A 19,170-nucleotide genomic window follows, 5' to 3' on the forward strand; every position below is an offset into this window, starting at 1 on the left:
CTGAGGCAGGAGAATCGCTTGAACCTGGAAGGTAGAGGTTGCAGTGAGCCGAGATTGCACCATTACACTCCAGCCTGGGTAGCAGAGTGAGACTCTATCTCAAAACAAAATAAAACAAAACTCAGGCAAGAATTGCTCTGTGCTCTTGATGTGGCCCCCACACATTCCCTTCATAACCTGGAATCCCTACTGTAGTGTTTCCTCTTACCTGGAGCAGCTAAAAGATGAGGGAGAGTCAGAAGTGGTATGTGTTAGTCTGTTCTCATGCTGTTAATAAAGACATACCTGTGACTGGGTAATTTATTAAAGGAAAGACGTTTAATGGACTCACAGTTCCATATGGCTGGGGAGGCCTCACAATCATGGCAGGAGGCAAAGGAGGAGCAAAGGCATGTCTTACATGACAGCAAGCAAGAGAGCCTGTGCAGGGAAACTACCCTTTATAAAACCATCAGATCTCGTGAGACTTACTATCACGAGAACAACATGGGAAAAACCTACCCCCATGATTCAGTTACCTCCCACCAGGTCCCACTCACCACACATGGGGATTATGGGGAGCTACAATTCAAGATGAGATTTGCGTGGGGACACAGCCAAACCATATCATGGTAGAATTTTACAATTGGAATTAGAAAAACAAACATTTCAGCTCTAACATGTAAAGAGCTTGAAAGTCATCAGTCACCTCCAAAAAGCAAGAAAAAGGCTAACCAAAATGAAAGTCTGTGGCTTTAGAACCATCAGAGAATTGAGGCCATGGGACAAGCCTTCACTCTAAAATCTGGACAAGCATGCAAGTACAGTGAGTCACAGCCAGATCAGTTTACCTGGAGCAGAAGCTGCTGGAGCCCTAACACTTACGTGGGAATTTTGAAAAATGGCTGAGGCTAAGTGTGGGCCAGTGTGCAAGGGAGAAACTCCTTGGGACCCAGTCTTAGAGGAACCTCTTACTTTCATGGGGTTTGCCTCCAAGAACCTCATCAGCTTCCCACAGTAAAAATCCAAGAAGAAAAAAAATCCTTCATGTTTTACAGCATTGAGAAGGGAAAAGTAACCAATCTGAAAGAGATCTAGAGCATTCTATTCTCCATAACAAAAGAAATTGTAACTCCAAGGGAGATGTTGCCAGAGCCTTTTTTGTTCAGGGGGAAGGTAGTTAGCCAACCACAACCCCCTTTAGCCTTCCCATTTCACCTAAGGGGAGGGAAAAAAAAAACTTAGAAACACTTCACAGCACAAACACAGAACCACTAAAAGACTTGAGATTTAATCATAAGTTTATAGAGTGCTTTCCCTGCCCCACACCCCACTACCAGGTTGCAATGGTCTAAATGTTTGTATCCCTCCAAAATTTACATGTTGAAACCTAACCCCCATCCCTAATGTATTAAGAGGTGGGGCCTTTGGTGGGTGTTAGGTCCTGAGTGTTCTGCCCTGATGAATGGAATTAGTTCCCCCAATAAAAGAGCTTGAGGAACCTATTTGCCCCTTCCCTCTTCCTCCATGTGAGGACACAGCAACATGATGCCATCTGTGAGGAACGGACCCTCACCAGACACTGAATCTGCCAGTACCTTGATCTTGGATTTCTCAGCCTGAAAACTGTAAGAAATAATTTTCTGTTGTTTATAAGTTACACAATTTAAGGTATTCTGTTATAGCAGCATAAAAAGACTAAGACACATGTCTTCAAGACTCCCATATAGTAACAATGGATTACAAATGGAGGAGCTGTAACTATGTAATAAGGAGTTCTTAGGGAAACCAGAGGCACTGGTATTAAAAACAAAACACAACAAGGACACTAGAGGAAACGGAAACATCTGGCATCTACAACTACTGCAGACATTAAACACAGCCTCCTTTCTAGCCAGATTACCCTAAGGCCTCACTTTAAAAGACTGTTTACCTCAGATCCTATTACCTGATACATCATGTTCTACTTTTAGCAATTACAAAGCATGCTAAAAAGCAAGGGAAAAAAACGGACTAAAACAAAGTAAGCAGTACTAGACGGATATGATACAAATTTAGGAATTATCAGATAAGGAATTTAAAGTAACTGATTAATATATTAAAAGCTGTAATAGAACAAATAGACAACCTGCAAGAACAGATGCATAATGCAGGCAGAGAGATGGGAACACTGAAAATGAATCAAAAGAAAATGCTAGAAATAAAAAACACTGTAATAGAAATGAAGAATGCCTTTGTTGGGCTCATCAGTGGATTAGACACAGCTACAAAAAGAATCAGTGATCCTGAACATAGATAAATAGAACTTTCCCAAACGGACATGCAAGGAGAAACGAAAATGAAAGTAAAAAGGACAGAATGTCCAAGAACTCTGGGACAATTTAAAAGGATGTAACACGTTATTTGAATACCACAAGAATTAGCAGCAGGAGAGATATTTAAAGTAGTAATGGCCAAGAATTTTCCAAAATTAGTGACAGATGCAAAACTACAGAACCAGGAAGCTTCGAGGACACCAAGAAGAATAAATACCAAGATATGTACACCTATGCACATCATCTTCAAATGCAGGAAAAGAAAGACAAATAGAAAATACTGAAAGAAACCACAAGGAACGACAATACTAGAGGAATAAAGATAAGAAATCTTACCAGAAACCATGCAAGAACAGAGTGAAGTGACATATAAAGTGTTCAGAGAAAAACAACTAAGCTAGTCTTCTGTATCCAATGAAATTATGCTTCAAGTATGAAGGAGCAATAAAGACTTTCTTAGACAAACAGAAATTAAGAGAATTTGTCACCAGTAGACCTGCCTTGCAGGACATATTAGTAGATGTTCTTTAGAGTGAAATAAAATGTTTTTGGTCAGAAACTTGGAGCTACATAAAGAATAGAAAAGAATTAGAGAAGGAATAGGTGGAAGTAAAATATTTTCCTGTTCTAACATAGGAATATTTTCCTATTCTGAATGGATTTAACAGATAACAGTTTGTTCAAAATAATGGCAACAATGTATTTGGTGATTATATAGCTTATGGATAAAGAGGAAAAGTCAACAGGGCAAGAAATCCAAAACGAAAAAATCAGCTCCAAGAATTTTATTAAGAGAATGTATTGGACAGGTTAGAAAATTCAAAACGGGAACATTCAGAAAAGTTGATATATCAAGAAGATAAATTTTTTTTATTTTTGAGACAGAGTTTTACTCTGTCACCCAGACTGGAGTGCAATGGCACGATTTCGGCCCTCTGCAGCCTCCACCTCCCAGGTTCAAGTGATTCTCATGCCTCAGCCTCCTGATTAGCTGGGATTACAGGTGTGCACTACCACACCTGGCTAATTTTTGTATTTTTAGTAGAGACGGGATTTCACCATGTTGCCCGGCTGGTCTCGAACTCCTGGCCTCAGGTGATCTGCCTGCCTTGGCTTCTCAAAGTGCTGGGATTACAAGTGTGCACCAACCGTGCCCAGCAAGAAGAGAAATTCTTTGAAGTGGTTAAATAACATACTTCATGAAGTAAACAAGAATAGAAATGACCTATTGTACTGAAGCAATACATTTATACGACTTTCTGGCCTTTTTTTTTTTTTTTTGTCTCTTCTATGTTTGACAGTTTTTATTTTAAAAAATCAACAGGAAAACATATTTGCTGATCACCCCTGTATTATGATAGTGAATAGGTGAAGTGAACTACAGTGTGACCGTATCACAAATGTACCGAGAAGAATGCTTTCATGTTCACCAAATAGACCGTATTAGCCTTATTTCCACAAAGGTTATGTACATTCACTCTTAATATGATTTATCATAATTTTACTATTTTATAATCAACATGTAAGTACCTTTGTTGGTTGTTGTTTTTTTTTTCCTTAGAGATGGGGTCTGACTTTATCAGCCAGGCTGGAATGCAGTGGCACAATCGTAGCTCACTGCCGCCTTGAATTCCTGGGCTTGAGGAATCCTCCCGCCTGAGCCTCCTGAGTGGCTAGGACTACAAGCATGTACCACCATGCCTGGCTAATTTATTTTAAAAAAAATTTTTTTAAGAAACAGTCTCACTATGTTGCCCAGGCTGGTCTTGAACTCCTGGGTTCAAGCAGTCCTCCTGCCTCGGCCTCCCAAAGTGCTGGGATTTATAAGTGTGAGGCACTGTGCCCGGCCCTTTTTTGGGTTTTATTAGGATTTTTTATTAGTATGTTTCTAAGATACTAATGGTCCATATTAATTTAATATATTTAACTTTTCTGGATGAGCCATTTTAATTTCAGTCTTCTATTTTCATAAAATTTAACTGTAAGAGTTGCTTAAAAACAAAAGGTCACAAAAATTTTTCATTGGTCTTTTGACAATATATGAAGTGACTATAATTTGTAATATTAATGTAGTCAAACTTATCAGTCTTTTCTTTGACAGTTTGTTCTTTTTGTTACGTATCCCTACTTTAGTCTCTATTTTCTGTCTTTTAAAAATATTTGTTCATTCATTTATTCATTCTCCTTCAGGTTGGAGAAATGTCTTTTATTATTTGCCATTTTATGTAGTGAGATTTTTTTCTCTTTAATATTCATCCTGCAAATGGTAATGTTTTCACTGAGTTTTACAAGATTACAGTTTCTTTGTTTTGACAGGGTCTCTCACTCTGTCACCTACGTTGGAGTGCTGTGGCACAATCTCAGCTTACTGCAGCCACAACCTTCTGGGCTCAGATGATCCTCCCACCGCAGCCTCCTGGGTAGCTGGGACTGCAGGCATGTGCTACCATGCCTGGCTAGTTTTTTTTTTGTAGAGATTGGGGTTTCACCATGTTGCCCAGGCTCATCTTGAACTCCTGGGCTCGAGCATTCTGCCTGCCTTGGCACTGAAGTGCTGGGATTACAGGCGTAAGCCATCTCATTTGACCTGTGGTTCTTTTTCTAAGTCTATAACCTCTAATTTGAGGTCAAAATATCAGATCTTACTTAAATAAAATAAAAGTGGAGAAATCCTGGTGGTTGTACCTAACAGTTTAGCTTAACGAATGTGATATTTATCACCCCTAACAAATATATTAACATGTGTTTGCTTTTATATAGGCATGTAGAAGTCCAGGTGTTTGGTGACCACCATGGCAATGCTGTGTACTTGTTTGAAAGAGACTGTAGTGTGCAGAGACGACATCAGAAGATCATTGAGGAGGCCCCAGCGGTAAGCACCTTGGAAAGAAATTTCTAAGCTTCTCTATAATGTGAATCTTACTCTGATTTTCACATCAGAAGTCTGCGAATCTGGTGTCTCTCACCCCTCAAACTCCTGCTGGACAGCTGTTTCCTAATAGCAGTGTAATGAAAAGACCTCCTGCGGTATTGGGGATGAGGAGGAGACTGATGTTCTGGGGGTAGACACAACAGGGCCGTGTTCCTTCTGGATAAAATATGGGAAAATCTACTCTGATTCACCTATCTGATTTACAGTGAAAAGCTGTATAGTGAGGTTTCAGTGCACATTTTAAATTGTACTGAACGGCTGGGTGCGGTGGCTCACGCCTGTATTCCCAGCACTTTGGGAGGCCAAGGTGCGTGGATCACCTGAGGTCGGGAGTTCAAGACCAGCTAGACCCACATGGAGAAACCCCCATCTCTACTGAAAATACAAAATTAGCCAGGTTTGGTGGCGCGTGCCTATAATCTCAGCTACTCGTGAAGGCTGAGGCAGGAGAATTGCTTGAACCTGGGAGGTGGAGGTTGCGGTGAGCCGAGATCACGCCATTGCACTCCAGCCTGGGCAACGAGCAAAACTCCGTCTCAAAAAAAAAAAAAAATACAGAAAATCGTAATGAACTAGAATTAATTACTGCAATGGAATGGTCTGGTTAATTGAATGTATTTTTTGTGGAGAAGGCTTTTTAAATTACCATTTCATATGTTCCCAAAATATGTGAGAGATTTTCCTGCCTTATTGGTTATATTATAGAGATGAGAGGGTCTCTCATTTGGCAGTGCTTGCTCGCTTAACATTATTTGTTTACATCTCTTTGAGCCTTACCCCTGATTGGTTGAGGTGATTACCTGGGTCAAAGCCTGCAACTAGGACTACCTAATTTTGGATTTACATTTCTGTGGAGATTGCTACTGCCATGGATTCTTGTTCAATGTTATATAGATGTTTTTTTAAATATATATTTATTTCCAAAAAGTCAGGGATCAGAGGTTTCTGGTTAATCAGTACATTATTCTTATACCATATTCAAATTTTAATTTATGTTGCAGAATATATTAACTTCTGTTGTAGAATATATTATACCATTCTATATTATACCAGAATATGTTATGCCATGAATATTGACATATTAAATGTCAATAGAAATTGCAGTAAAGCCTTATTTTCAAGTGGTGATTACTTAAATTTATATCTGTATAGCACTGTTTTTAAAAAGTTAAAAACTTTGTTTACTTCTTGACATATATTTCTTTTTATGTACCTTTCTTATTAACTTGGAATCTCAAGGTTTCCCATTATTTTAAGGTAATCATTAGGCACATCACTCAGATTGCTTATCATCCTGAAGCAAAATAAGGACTGTTGAAAGTTACCATATTGATACATATAGTTTTGTTTTGTTTTTTTGAGACAAGGTCTGGCTTTGTCATCCAGGCTGGAGTGCAGTGGCGTGATCATAGCTTATTGCAGTCTCCAACTCCTGGGCTCAAGCTGTCCTCCCCTCAGCCTCCAGAGTACTTGGGACTACAAGCGCATGCCACCATGCCTGGCTAATTTTTTTTTAATTTATTGTAGAGATGGGATCTTACTGTGTTGACCATGCTGGTCTCAAACTTCTGGCTTCAAGTGATCCTTTAACCTCAGCCTCCCAAGCACTTGGATTACAGGCCCGAGCCACTGTGCTCAACCTGAAACATAATTTTAAGTGGACATATAGCTATAAAAGCTGTCATGTAGATACAATGGACAAAGATATGTAATTATGCTGAGTAATATCTGCAATGCATAGAAATTAGTAGCAGAATCATTAAACTTTGGTATATTGATAGTTAAACTAGCATAGGACAGTTCTTGATGAAGTATATAATATTAGCTTTTTATCCTTCTTTTTTTTTTTTTTTGAGACGGAGTTTTGCTCTGTCACCCAGGCTGGAGTGCAGTGGCGCTACCTCGGCTCACTGCATCCTCCGCCTCGTGGGTTTAAGCAGTTCTCTGCCTCAGCCTCCCAAGTAGCTGGGATTACAGGCACCCACCACCACACTCGGCTAATTTTTGTTTTGTATTTTTTAATAGAGACAGGGTTTCACCATCTTGGCCAGGCTGATCTTGAACTCCTAACCTCATGATCAACCCACCTTGACCTCCCAAAGTGCTGGGATTACAGGCGTGAGCCACCACACCCGGCCAACTTTTTATCCTTTTTCATGCAGAATTTGATACATAGAAATATAATACAGTCATGCATTGCTTAACAATAGGAATACATTCTGAGAAATGCGTCCTTAGGTTATTTTGTAATCGTGTGAACATCATAGAGTGTATTTAAACCTAAATAGCAAAGCCTACCACACACCTAGGCTGCTAGTAGAGCCCATTGCTCCTAGGTTACAAACCTATACAGCATGTTACTGTACTGAATACTGTAGGCAGTTGTAACACAGTGGTAAGTATTTGTGTATCTAAACATATATAAACATAGAAAAGGTACAGTAAAAATACAGTATAAAAGATTATTAAAATGATACACTTGTATGGAATACTTACCATGAATTGAGCCTGCAAGATTTTCAGTTGCTCTGGGTGGGACAGTGAGTGAATGTGAAGACCTAGTACATCACTGTACACTTGGTAAACACTGTACACTTACACTCAATTAAATTTATAAAAAATATTTAATAGATTAGCCTTAACTTACTGTAACTTTTTTACTTTATAAACTTTCAAATTTTTTTTTCACTTTTTGACTCTTTTTTCATAATACTTAGCTTAAAACACAAACACATTATACAGACATACAAAAATATTCTTTCTTGGCTAGGTGTGGTGGCTCATACCTGTAATCCCAGGGCTCTAGGAGGCTGAGACGGGTGGGTCACTTGAGGTCAGGAGTTTGAGACCAGCCTGGCCAACATGCTGAAACCCTGTCTTTACTAAAAATATAAGAATTATCTGGATGTGGTAGCAGGCACCTGTAATCCCAGCTACTCAGGAGACTGAGACAGAATTGCTTTAAAAAACCCAGGAGGCAGAGGTTACAATGAGCCAAGATCACACCACTGCACTCCAGCCTGGGCAACAGAGTGAGACTCCATCTCCAAAAAAAAAAAAATTATTTATAGCCTTATTCTATAACCTTTTTCCTGTTTTTTAATTTTTTTAATTTTTTTTTTTTTTTTGAGACAGAGTCTCACTCTGTAGCCTAGGCTGGAGTGCAGTGGTGCAGTCTTGACTCAGTGCAGCCTCTGCCTCCTGAGTTCAAGTGATTCTCGTGCCTCAGCCTCCAGAGTAGCTGGGACTACTGGCACTGGCCATCACACCTGGCTAATTTTTGTATTTTTAGTAGGTACGGGGGTTTCACTATGTTGGCCAGGCTGGTCTCGAACTCTTGACGTCATGATCCACCCACCTCAGCCTCCCAAAGTGCTGGGATTACAGGTGTAAGCCACCGCACCCGGCCCCTATTTTAAAATTTTTAAATTAAATTAAATTAAATTTTTTCAAGACAGGGTCTTGCTGTGTCACCCAGGCTGGATGGAGTGCAGTGGCACAAACATGGCTCACTAGACCCCTGACGTCTTGGGCTCAAGTGATCCTCCCACCTCAGCCTCCTGAGTGACTGAAACTATAGGGGTGTGCTATCATGCCTGGCCAATTTTTTTTTATTTTTTAGAGACGGGGGCTCACCGTGTTGCTCTATGGTTTGATTCTCGCCAGGCTGTTACCAGTCTCCTGGGCTCAAGTGCTTCACCCATCTCGGCCTCCCAAAATGTTGGGATTACAGGGGTGAGCCACCACACCTGGCCTGTTTTAACTTTTTAAACTTTTCTATTAAAAATGAAGACAAAATCACACCCATTAGACCTAAACAGAGTCAGGATCATCAATGTCTCTTTTCTCCACATCTTGTCCCACTAAAAGTTTTCAGGGTCAATAACATCTTTGGAGCTGTCATATTCTATGATAACAATGCCGCCTTCTGAAATACCTCCTGAAGGACCTGCCTGAGGCTGTTTTACAGGTGACTTTTTTTTTTCAGTAAAAGGGATACACTTTAAAGTAACTATTAGAATTGTATAGTATAGTAAATTAAAAAAAAAAAAGTAGTTGTATTATAAAGTATTATATGCAGCGCATCATTGTGCTATACTTTTTTTTTTTTTTTTTGAGACGGAATCTCGCTCTGTCACCCAGGCTAGAATGCAGTGGCGTGATCTCTGCTCATTGCAAGCTCCACCTCCTGGGTTCACATCATTTTCCTGCCTCAGCCTCCCGAGTAGCTGGGGCAACAGGCGCCCGCCACCACACTCGGCTAATTTTCTTTGTATTTTTAGTAGAGACAGGGTTTCACCGTGTTAGCCAGGATGGTCTGGATCTCCTGACCTCATGATCTGCCTGCCTCAACCTCCCGAAGTGCTGGGATTATAGGCGTGAGCCACTGTGGCCGGCCGATTGTGCTATACTTTTGTATACTGGCAGTGAAGTCGTTTTGTTTACACCAGCCTTACCACAAAACACATGACTAATGACTGTGCTGTGATGTTATGGCAGCTACAGTGTCACTAGGTGATAGGGATTTTTCAGCTCCATTATAATCTTATGGGACAACTGTTGTATGTGTGATCTGTCGTTGACTGAGAAACATCATTACGTGACACCTGACTGAATTGAATTTTAATGGAATTTCTAGTAAGGCAAGCTACTAATGGAGATTTATTTAAATATCTTTTTCATAGCCTGGTATTAAACCTGAAGTAAGAAAAAAGCTGGGAGAAGCTGCAGTCAGAGCTGCTAAAGCTGTAAATTATGTTGGAGCAGGTATGTTAAGATTTGCTTCTAATGGAAGAGACGTTAACAGTGATTAATTTATGTTTTAGAAGGCAAGAGAAACACAAGTTTTAAATCAGTCGCTTTCAAGCTGTTTTGACCATATTCACAGTAAGAAATATGTTTGATATTGAGACCTGGTATGTACACATAAATGTTTATTTTTACATACATATATATTTGAAACAAACGTTTCATTAAACAGTACCTGTCTTAATTATATGAGTTTTGATATTTTGTATTCTATTTTAAAATCACTAGATTGATTTTTTTTTACTTCTTAATAGTTAATAAACTTTATTTTTTAGAGCAGTTTTAAGCCTACAGCAAAATTGAGCAAAAAGTACAGAGAGTTCCCATATACCCCCGTCCCCCACCGACACTCCCCAACACACAAGCTCCCGCAGTATCAGCATCCCTGTACCAGAGTGGTAACGTTTGTTAAAGTCAGTGACCCTACAGTGACACATCAGTATCACCCAAGTCCGTAGTTGACATTAGGGCTCACTCTTGGTGGTGTACATTCTGTGAGTTTTGACAAATGTGTAATGAAATGTATCCACCATTGTACTATGGTATAGAATAGTTTCAGTGCCCTAAATATCCTCTGTGCTCTGTCTATTCATCCCTCCATTCCCCCTAAACCCCGGCAGCCATTCATGTTTTTACTGCCTCCCTAGTTTTGCGTTTTCAAGAATGTCATATAGCTGGAATCCTACAGTATTTAGCCTTTTCAGATTGGTTTCTTTATAATATGCATTTAAGTTTCCTCCATGTCTTTTCACAGCTTGATAGTTCATTTCTTTTTTATGCTGAATAATATTTTGTTGTCTCGATGTCCCAGAGTTTATTATCCATTCAGCTACTGAAGGACGTGTTGGTTGCTTCCAAGTTTTGGCAATTATGAATAAAGCTGCTATAAACGCCCTGGAAACAAACAGGCTTTTGTATGGACATAATTTTTTAGTTTATTTGGGTGAATACTAAGGAGCGTGCTACTGGGTCATATGGTGAGAGAATGTTTAGTTTTGGAAGAAACTGACAAACTCTCTTCTAGAGTGACTGTACTATTTTGCATTCCTACCAGCTACAAAAGAGGTTTCCTGTTGCTCCAAATCCTCAACAGCTTTTGGTGATGTCAGTGTTTTGGATTCGGGTCATTTGGTATCTCATTGTTTTAATTTGCATTTCGCTAATGACATACAATATTGAACATATTTTCATATGCATACTTGCCATCTGTATATCTTCTTTAATAAAGTGTCTGTTCAGGTCTTTCACCCATTTTTAATCAGTTAGTTTGTTTTCCTATTGTTGAGTTTTAAGAGTTCTTTGTATATTTTGAATAACAGTTATTTATCAGATGTACCTTTTCAAACCTGTCCGTCTGAGGCTTGTCTTCACTTCTCTTGACTTTCCCTTTCTTTTTTTTCTTTTTTTTTTTTTCTTTTGAGAGAGAGTCTCACTCTGTCTCCCAGGCTGGAGTGTAGTGGCGCGATCTCAGCTCACTGCAACCTCCATCTCCCAGGTTCAAGCTATTCTCCTATCCCAGCCCCCCAAGTAGCTGCGATTATGGGCATGCGCCATCACACACCCAGCTACTTTTTTGCATTTTAGGTAGAGACGGAGTTTCACCACGTTAGCCAGGCTGATCTTGAACTCTTGACCTCAGGTGATTCGCCCACCTTGGCCTCCCAAAGTGCTGGGATTACAGGCATGAGCCACCACACCCGGCTGACTTTCCTTTTCACAGAGCAGAAGTTTTAAGTTTTAATGAAGTCCAGCATATCAATTATTTGTAGATCATGCCTTTGGTGTTGTATATAAAAATTCATCACCATATTCAAGCTTGTCTAGGTTATATTATACTCGGCTGGCCTTGTGCTCTTTTGAAAGGTTATTAATTATTGATTCAATCTCTTTAATAAACATAGCTATTCAGATTATTTCTCTTTATAGAGACAGGGTCTCATTATATTGCCCAGGCTGGTCTTAGACTCTTGGCCTCAAGAGATCCTCCTGCCTTAGCCTCCCAAAGTGCTGGGATTACAGGCATGAGCCACCATGCCTGGCCTATCCTCATTGCAACCTCCACTTCCTGAACTCGAGCAGTCTTCCCACCTCAGCCTCCCAAGTAGCTGGAACTACAGGCATGTGCCACAACACTCAGCTAATTTTTAAACTTTTAGTAGAGACAGGGTCCCCCCGTATTGCCAAGGCTGGTCTCAAACCCCTGAGCTCAAGCATTCCTCCCACCTTGGCCTCCCAAAGTGTTGGGATTATACACATGAGCCGCTGCACCTGGCCCTAGGATCTCTCTTTCTTGTATGAGTTTTGACAGATTGTGTCTTTGAAGGAATCGGTTCATTTCATCTAGGTTATCACATTTGTGGGCATAGAATTATTCATATTTCTTTATTATCATTTTAATGTCCATGGGATCTGTAGTGATAGCCCTCTTTTTGTTCCATTACTAGCAATTTGTGTTTTCTCTCTTCTTTTTTTTTTTTGGTTAACCTGGCTAAAGGTTATTGTGTTTTTGTTTTGTTTTGTTTTTGAAACAGAGTCTCACTCTGTCACCAGGCTGGAGTGCAGTGGCGAGATCTTGGCTCACTGCAACCTCCACCCACTGGGTTCAAGTGATTCTCCTGCCTCAGCCTCCTGAGTAGCTGGGACTACAGGCGCGCACCACCACACCCAGCTCAGTTTTTGTATTTTTAGTAGAAACGGGGTTTCACCATCTTGGCCAGGATGGTCTTGATCTCTTGACCTCGTGATCTGCCCGCCGCAGCCAAGGTTATTGATTTTATTGATCTTTTCAAGGAACCAATTTGGGTTTTGGTGATTTTTTTCTATTGATTTTCCATTTTCAATTTCATTAATTTTTGCTTTAACTTTTATTATTTCTTCTGCTTACTTTGGATTTAATTTGCTGTTCTCATTAATTAAAATATAAGCTTAGATTATCGATTTTGGTATTTTCTTCTTTTCTAATATATACATTCAATGCTATAAATTTCCCACTATGCACTGCTTTTGATACATTCTTCAAATTTTGAAAGTTGTATTTTTATTTAATTCAAAATATTTTAAATTTTTTCTTGAGATTTCTTTATTGATTCAGGTGTCATTTAGAAGTGTGTTGTTTAATATCCAAATATCTTAGGATTTTCCGGATATCCTTCTGTTAGTGATTTCTAGTTTAATTCTGTTATGTTCTGAGAGCAGACACTGTATGATTTCTATTCTTTTAAATTTGTTAAGACGTGGTTTATGTTACAGAATGTGGTCTATCCTGGTGAATATTCCTTTCTAGTTTGAGAATGTGTTCTGCTGTTGTTGGATGAAATAGTCTATAGATGACAGTTGTATCCAGTTGATTGATGGTGCTGTTGAGTTCAACTATGTCCTTATTGATTTTCTGCCTGCTGGATCATCCATATTTATTTAATAACAGATAGGTGTTAAAGTCTCCAACTATAATAGTGAATTAACTATAATAGTAAATTAATCTATTTCTCCTTACAATTCTTTTTTGCCACATATATTTTATGCTCTGTTGTTAGGTACATGCATGTTAAAAATTGTTATGTCTACCCCTTTATCATTGTTTAATGCCCCTCATCCCTGATAACTTTTCCTGCTCTGAGATTTGCTCTAAAATTAAGATGGCTACTCCCACTCTCTTTGGTGTTAGCATATTCTATCTTTCTCTGTTTTTACTTTAAATCTACAAGTCTTTATATTTAAAGTGGATTTCTTGTAGATAACATATATTTGTCTGTTGCTTTTTTATCTGCTCGAACAACCTCTGTCCTTTAATTGGTATATTCAGACCTCAACATTTAAAGTGATTGTTAATATACTTTGATTAATATTTACCATATTTATTGTTTTCTGTTTATTCCCCTTTTTCCTATTTTTATCTTTCAGACCTTTTCTGCCTTTCATGGTTTTAATTGAGCATCTTATATGATCCAATTTCCTCTCCTGTTTTAGCATATCAAGTATGGTCATATGCTGCATAACACCATTTTGTTCAATATAACAGTGGTTCCATAAGATTGAAATGCAGCTGAAAAATTCCTATCTAGTGACATTGTGGCCACTGCAACATCATAGTACAATGCATTACTTTTTTTAGGTTTAGATATATTTAGATATACAAATACCACTGTGTTACAGTTGCCTACAGTATGCAGTAACATGTTATTATTGTTTCAAATATTACTTCCGTTCCTTCCTTTCTTCTCCTTCTGGTATTCTCATTCTGTGTAGTTATACCTTTTGTAGTTGGCTTACAGTGCTAGGTATTGTTCTGTTTAAGGTTTTTTTCTCATTGTTTTTCAGAATTGGAAATTTCTGTTGTCATATCCTCAAGTTCAGAGGTTCTTTCCCCTGCCATACCCAATGTGCTAATGAGCCCCCCACAAAGCATGCTTCGTTTCTATTAGGGTTATGGTTTTGTTTTGTTTTTTTTTTTCAATTCTAGCATTTCCTTTTTATTCTTTCTTAGAATTTTCACTTCTCTGCTTACATTGTCCATCTGTTCTTGCATGTTGTCTACTGTTTTCATTAAAGCCCTTAGCCTGTTAATCACAGTTTAGAATTTCTGTGTCTGATAATTCTAACATTCCTGCCATACCTGATGCTTCTTCAGTCTCTTCGAACTGTGTTTTTGCCTTTTAGTATGCCTTGTAATTTTTTGTTGAAAGATGGACCTGGTGTACTGGGTAAAGAGAATTTTGCTAAACAGGCCTTTTGTAATGTGATAAGGCTGGAGGGGGCGTGTTCTACTGTCCCATGATTGGATGTCAGTCTAGCTGAGCCTGTGCCCCTGGTGTGTGAACTTCACCAGCGCTTCCCGGTATGTTTTTGTTTTGTTCTCCTCCACCCCTTAGATTGGACAGGATGTCTGGCAAAGGCTGGGGTTGAGTATTTCTCCTCCCTCAGTGAGGTTAGGCTCTGATAAAATCCCAATCGTTTAGGCTCTGATAAAATAGTTTTTCTCAAGGGCAAACCTTGAATGTTTTGGTGTATTTCAAACTGGTTGCATTTCCCTTCTTCTGATGCTGGAAGCATGGAAGGATTTTTTTCTGATATTCACTGTGAAGGTCTGGCAGAGCTCCTAGAGGTAAAACTCACAGAAGTGTGGGGTCCTCCTGTAACTGGGTCGCCTTGGAGTTTTTAACTCTCAGAGTTGTCCACACTGAGCTGCCAGGAATTTGTCAATTACAGCTCAGGCTTATCCTCATGGCATCTCTGTATCTGCCTGTTAGTTGTCTGTCTCTCTGGTTCTGTGGACAAGCAGCTTGCCCTGTGGCCTGATTTCTCTGACAAATTTAAAAATTGTTGATTTTCAGCTTGTTCAGCTTTTTACTTGATAGGACAGAGTGGCAACTTCTAAGCTCCTTGATGCCGGATCAGATGCCAAGAGTCTTCAAATTGATTTTAAGCTGGGCACAGTGGCTCACACCTGTAATCCCAGCACTTTGGGAGGCCAAGGCAGGCAGATCACTTGAGGTCAGGAGTTCGAGACCAGCCTGGCCAACATGGTGAAACCCCATCTCTACTAAAAATACAAAAAATTAGCCGGACATAGTGGCATGCGCCTGTGTTCCCATCTACAGGGAGGGTGAGGTAGAAGAATTGCTTGAACCCAGGAGGCAGAGGTTGCAGTGAGCCGAGATCGCGCCATTGCACCCCAGCCTGGGTGACAGAGTGAGATTCCGTCTTTAAAAAAAAAAAAAGAATTGATTTTAAAATCCACTAATGGGTTGTGACCACACTTTTAAAAACAATTTTACATTGTATTCACTTTAAGCTAAGAGAAAAACACACAAACACAGAAACACAGAAGACTACAAACTGTATGATTTCATTTATATAAAATTCTAGGAAAACTATAGTGACAGAAAGCAGATTGGTGGTTTCCTGGATCCCAGGGTTTAGTGAAGGGACTGATTCCAAATGGGAACAAGGGAACTTTTTTTATGATGGAAATGTTCTGTAGTTTCATTGTGGTTCTATGATTGTATTCAATTGCTAAATCACACACCTACACTTAAAATAGTTACAGTTTGTTGTCTAAAATTGAACCTTAATAAAGTTAGGGGAAATTTTTTAGAGCTTAATAGAATGCCAATAGATATTAACATAAGGTTTAGTTGCCAAACAATCTTTCAATGGGTTACCAGCCAAAGGACTTTAAAAGGAAATTCCTCGGAGCCCACAATCATGGAAAAAAAGTTTTCTTTTTCTCCATGGGGTTAGGGTGAGATGGGATGTCATGCTATGAGGCTCCCAGGATCTTGGTGCTCTGAGGCAGTAACATGTGGTCCACCCTTGTTCTCACTGTTACAGCAGCTGAAACGGATTCATAATTTGGGCTTACCATTTGCTCACAACCCCGAATATACCTTTTCGTTGCCAAATTTCATACAGCTCTCTATTTTTGACTAAGACTCATGCTGCTGCAAATGTGAGATGTTTTCTTCATGAAATGCAAAGTGTTACCATTGAATGAAGGCAGCAGTAAAACTTGATGTGATGCATCATGGGAGATTTTGGTTTGCTACTGATTGATTATACACTATTGAATATGACCATTTTTTTTATATTTTAGGGACTGTGGAGTTTATTATGGACTCGAAACATAATTTCTATTTCATGGAGATGAATACAAGGCTGCAAGTGGAACATCCTGTTACTGAGATGATCACAGGAACTGACTTGGTGGAGTGGCAGCTTAGAGTGCGAATATTTTTTCTATTAAAGATCAGCCTTGGCTGGGTGTGGTGGCTCACGCCTGTAGTCCCAACACTTTGGCAGGCCAAGGCAGGTGGATCACCTGAGGTCAGAAGTTCAATACCAGCCTGGCCAACATGGTGAAACCCTGTCTCTACTAAAAATACAAAAATTAGCTGGGCATGGTGCCAGGTGCCTGTAGTCGCTGGTACTCAGGAGGCTGAGGCAGGAGAATCGCTTGAGCTGGGGAGGCAGAGGTTGCAGTGAGCCGAGATCACACTGCTACATTCCAGCCTGGGTGACAGAGTGAGACTCCATCTTAATAAAAGAAAAGAAAAAATAATCAGTGTTGATGGGAGGGAGGCGAGGGTTGAAAAACTACCTAAATGGTTCCATGTTCACTGTTTGAATGATGGGTGCACCAGGAGCTCAAACCCCAGCATTATGCAAAATACCCGTGTAGCAAACGTTCACGTGTTCCACCTGAATCTATAATTTACAAAATCCAAAAACAACAACAGCAACAACACAGTCTTGAGAATAGGTTACTACCTTCTGACCTCCTAAAGCAGGTGTCATTTTGGACAGGATTCAGTTCTTGGTGGTTGTGATGAGGACAGGAAGATGGGACATAAAAAGTGAAGCCACATTTGATGCTGTAGCTTTTTTTGGCACATTAAGGACTCAGATTCATTTCCCCTTAGGCATGGGCAGCCAGCAGGTGAGATTCTGTCACAGAGGCTTGCTCACAACCACATCACCTCAAGGGAAAAGCCTCATGGTCTACCTAAAGCCTCAGCATTCTGGGCCAGGCCATCATTCGATTTTAGAGGCAGGGCAGATGCTAGACAAGATGAAATGAGCTAAGGCAGAGTTGGGAATGAAGAACCAAGGAGATGGTCTAGAATGATCCAAGTAAAGTGCAGATTTATGGCTGTTGCTGGCCCATGAGTAAATGTTCATTCAGAGTAATTGTTTGGAAACTTATAAAGCATTTTGGCATTGCTATGACATGTCTACTGTATTTTTCAAACACATAAGGTTATAACTGTTCTTTTACTGTGGATAGTTAGAGAAGCACTGGTATAAACCAGAATTCCAGAAAACATACTTCTCAAATATTAATAATAGCTTAGTCTGTTTTTGTTCTCGTAAGAACAACAGATTTTACTTTAGCCTTCTTTTTCTTAACATGAAAAAAATTTGTTAAGTAATATAGACATTCTTGATATCTGTAGGATTCTCGGTTCCTTATATATCCTGAATCTAAATTGTTTTTTTATGGTGTGATGCTAAAGTCTTGATTATTTTAATAATTTTATCTTTTCAGAACTTCTGTAAATAATAATATAATACTCCTTTTGTTGGTTCCTTGGGGGTGATTGGTGGTTTTAATTGAGCCAAAAGGTTCTTCTGGGGTTGTATATCCTAGGGCGCTAATGAAAACCAGGCACAGCAAGCTAGTAAGCTTTAGTGAGTGTCAAGAAAAACTGTAGTGGCTTTGGAAACTTCTGGAAAGAGTGTTTATATTTCCAGAATTCAAGGAAAAGGAGGACAATTTTTCTGAAGCAGTAAATCAAGAGAGTTTAGACTTTGGAAATCATAAGAGAAAAAAAGATTTCTAAGGATTAAGGAAGGAGAAAGCTTTTGGGCATTAGGGAAACCAACAGACATTTATTTTTTGTAAGAGCTTGTCAAGGCTCTTCGGAAAGAGAAGCCAGCTTTTATCATCTAGGGAGGGACACTGAAACTCAGGGAAGCTGCTGGACCTGGTTAATATACAGTTCAAGGCATTTGGCATCTGGCCTTTAAACAGAGGTAAAACAAAGGGGCTCACAAGTCAAGAGTCCAAGCTTGAGGACCTGCCTGTGTAGTCAAGCCTTCCTAGAACAAGGGTTGAACAGTGACTGATGTGAGTGTCCCGGGTTCAGGCTACAGATACAGATAGTTAACAGTGTTCAGGGAAAGCTGGTGAAAATGTCAAGGTTAGGGGTTCCAGAGAGCCAATGTCAGCCTGAGAGAACTCAAATGGCACTATCTCCAAAGACCCAGCGACACTCAAGTGGATGCCAAGCTTGGAGGAAAATGGACAGGCAAAGACAAGTCAAGGTGAACATAAGAGACGGAGTTTTGCTCTTTTTGCCCAGGCTGGAGTGCGCTGGAGTGCAATGGCGTGATCTCAGCTCACCTCAACCTCCACCTCCCAGGTTCAAGCGATTCTCCTGCCTCAGCCTCCCGTGTAGCTGGGATTACAGGCGTGCACCACCATGTCCAGCTAATTTTTGTGTTTTTAGTAGAGACGGGATTTTACCATGTTGGCCAGGCTGGTCTTGAACTACTGACCTCAGGTGATCCACCTGCCTCGGCCTCCCAAATTGCTAGGATTACAGGCATGAGCCACTGCACCTGGCCCAGAATTCT

At 39.8% G+C, this 19,170-nt stretch overlaps 1 protein-coding gene across 10 annotated transcripts in view; it reads left to right on the forward strand.

The window, feature by feature from the left end:
• The window catches only part of MCCC1 (methylcrotonoyl-CoA carboxylase 1), an 84,726-nt gene that overhangs the window by 38,395 nt on the left and 27,161 nt on the right, over nucleotides 1–19,170 (forward strand). For all 10 annotated transcript variants that reach the window (XR_643879.4, XM_009201292.1, XM_009201286.2 and 7 more), the window contains 3 exons: nucleotides 5,055–5,166; nucleotides 9,912–9,993; nucleotides 16,628–16,755. Coding sequence is in view for 9 of the 10 variants with exons in the window: in XM_009201292.1 (XP_009199556.1) it covers nucleotides 5,055–5,166; nucleotides 9,912–9,993; nucleotides 16,628–16,755 (322 nt within the window). In the remaining variant the exon portion in view is untranslated. The remainder of the gene's footprint in view (nucleotides 1–5,054; nucleotides 5,167–9,911; nucleotides 9,994–16,627; nucleotides 16,756–19,170) is intronic.

The sequence above is a fragment of the Papio anubis genome, chromosome 2, assembly GCF_008728515.1.
Source record: "Papio anubis isolate 15944 chromosome 2, Panubis1.0, whole genome shotgun sequence".
Lineage (NCBI taxonomy): Eukaryota > Metazoa > Chordata > Mammalia > Primates > Cercopithecidae > Papio > Papio anubis.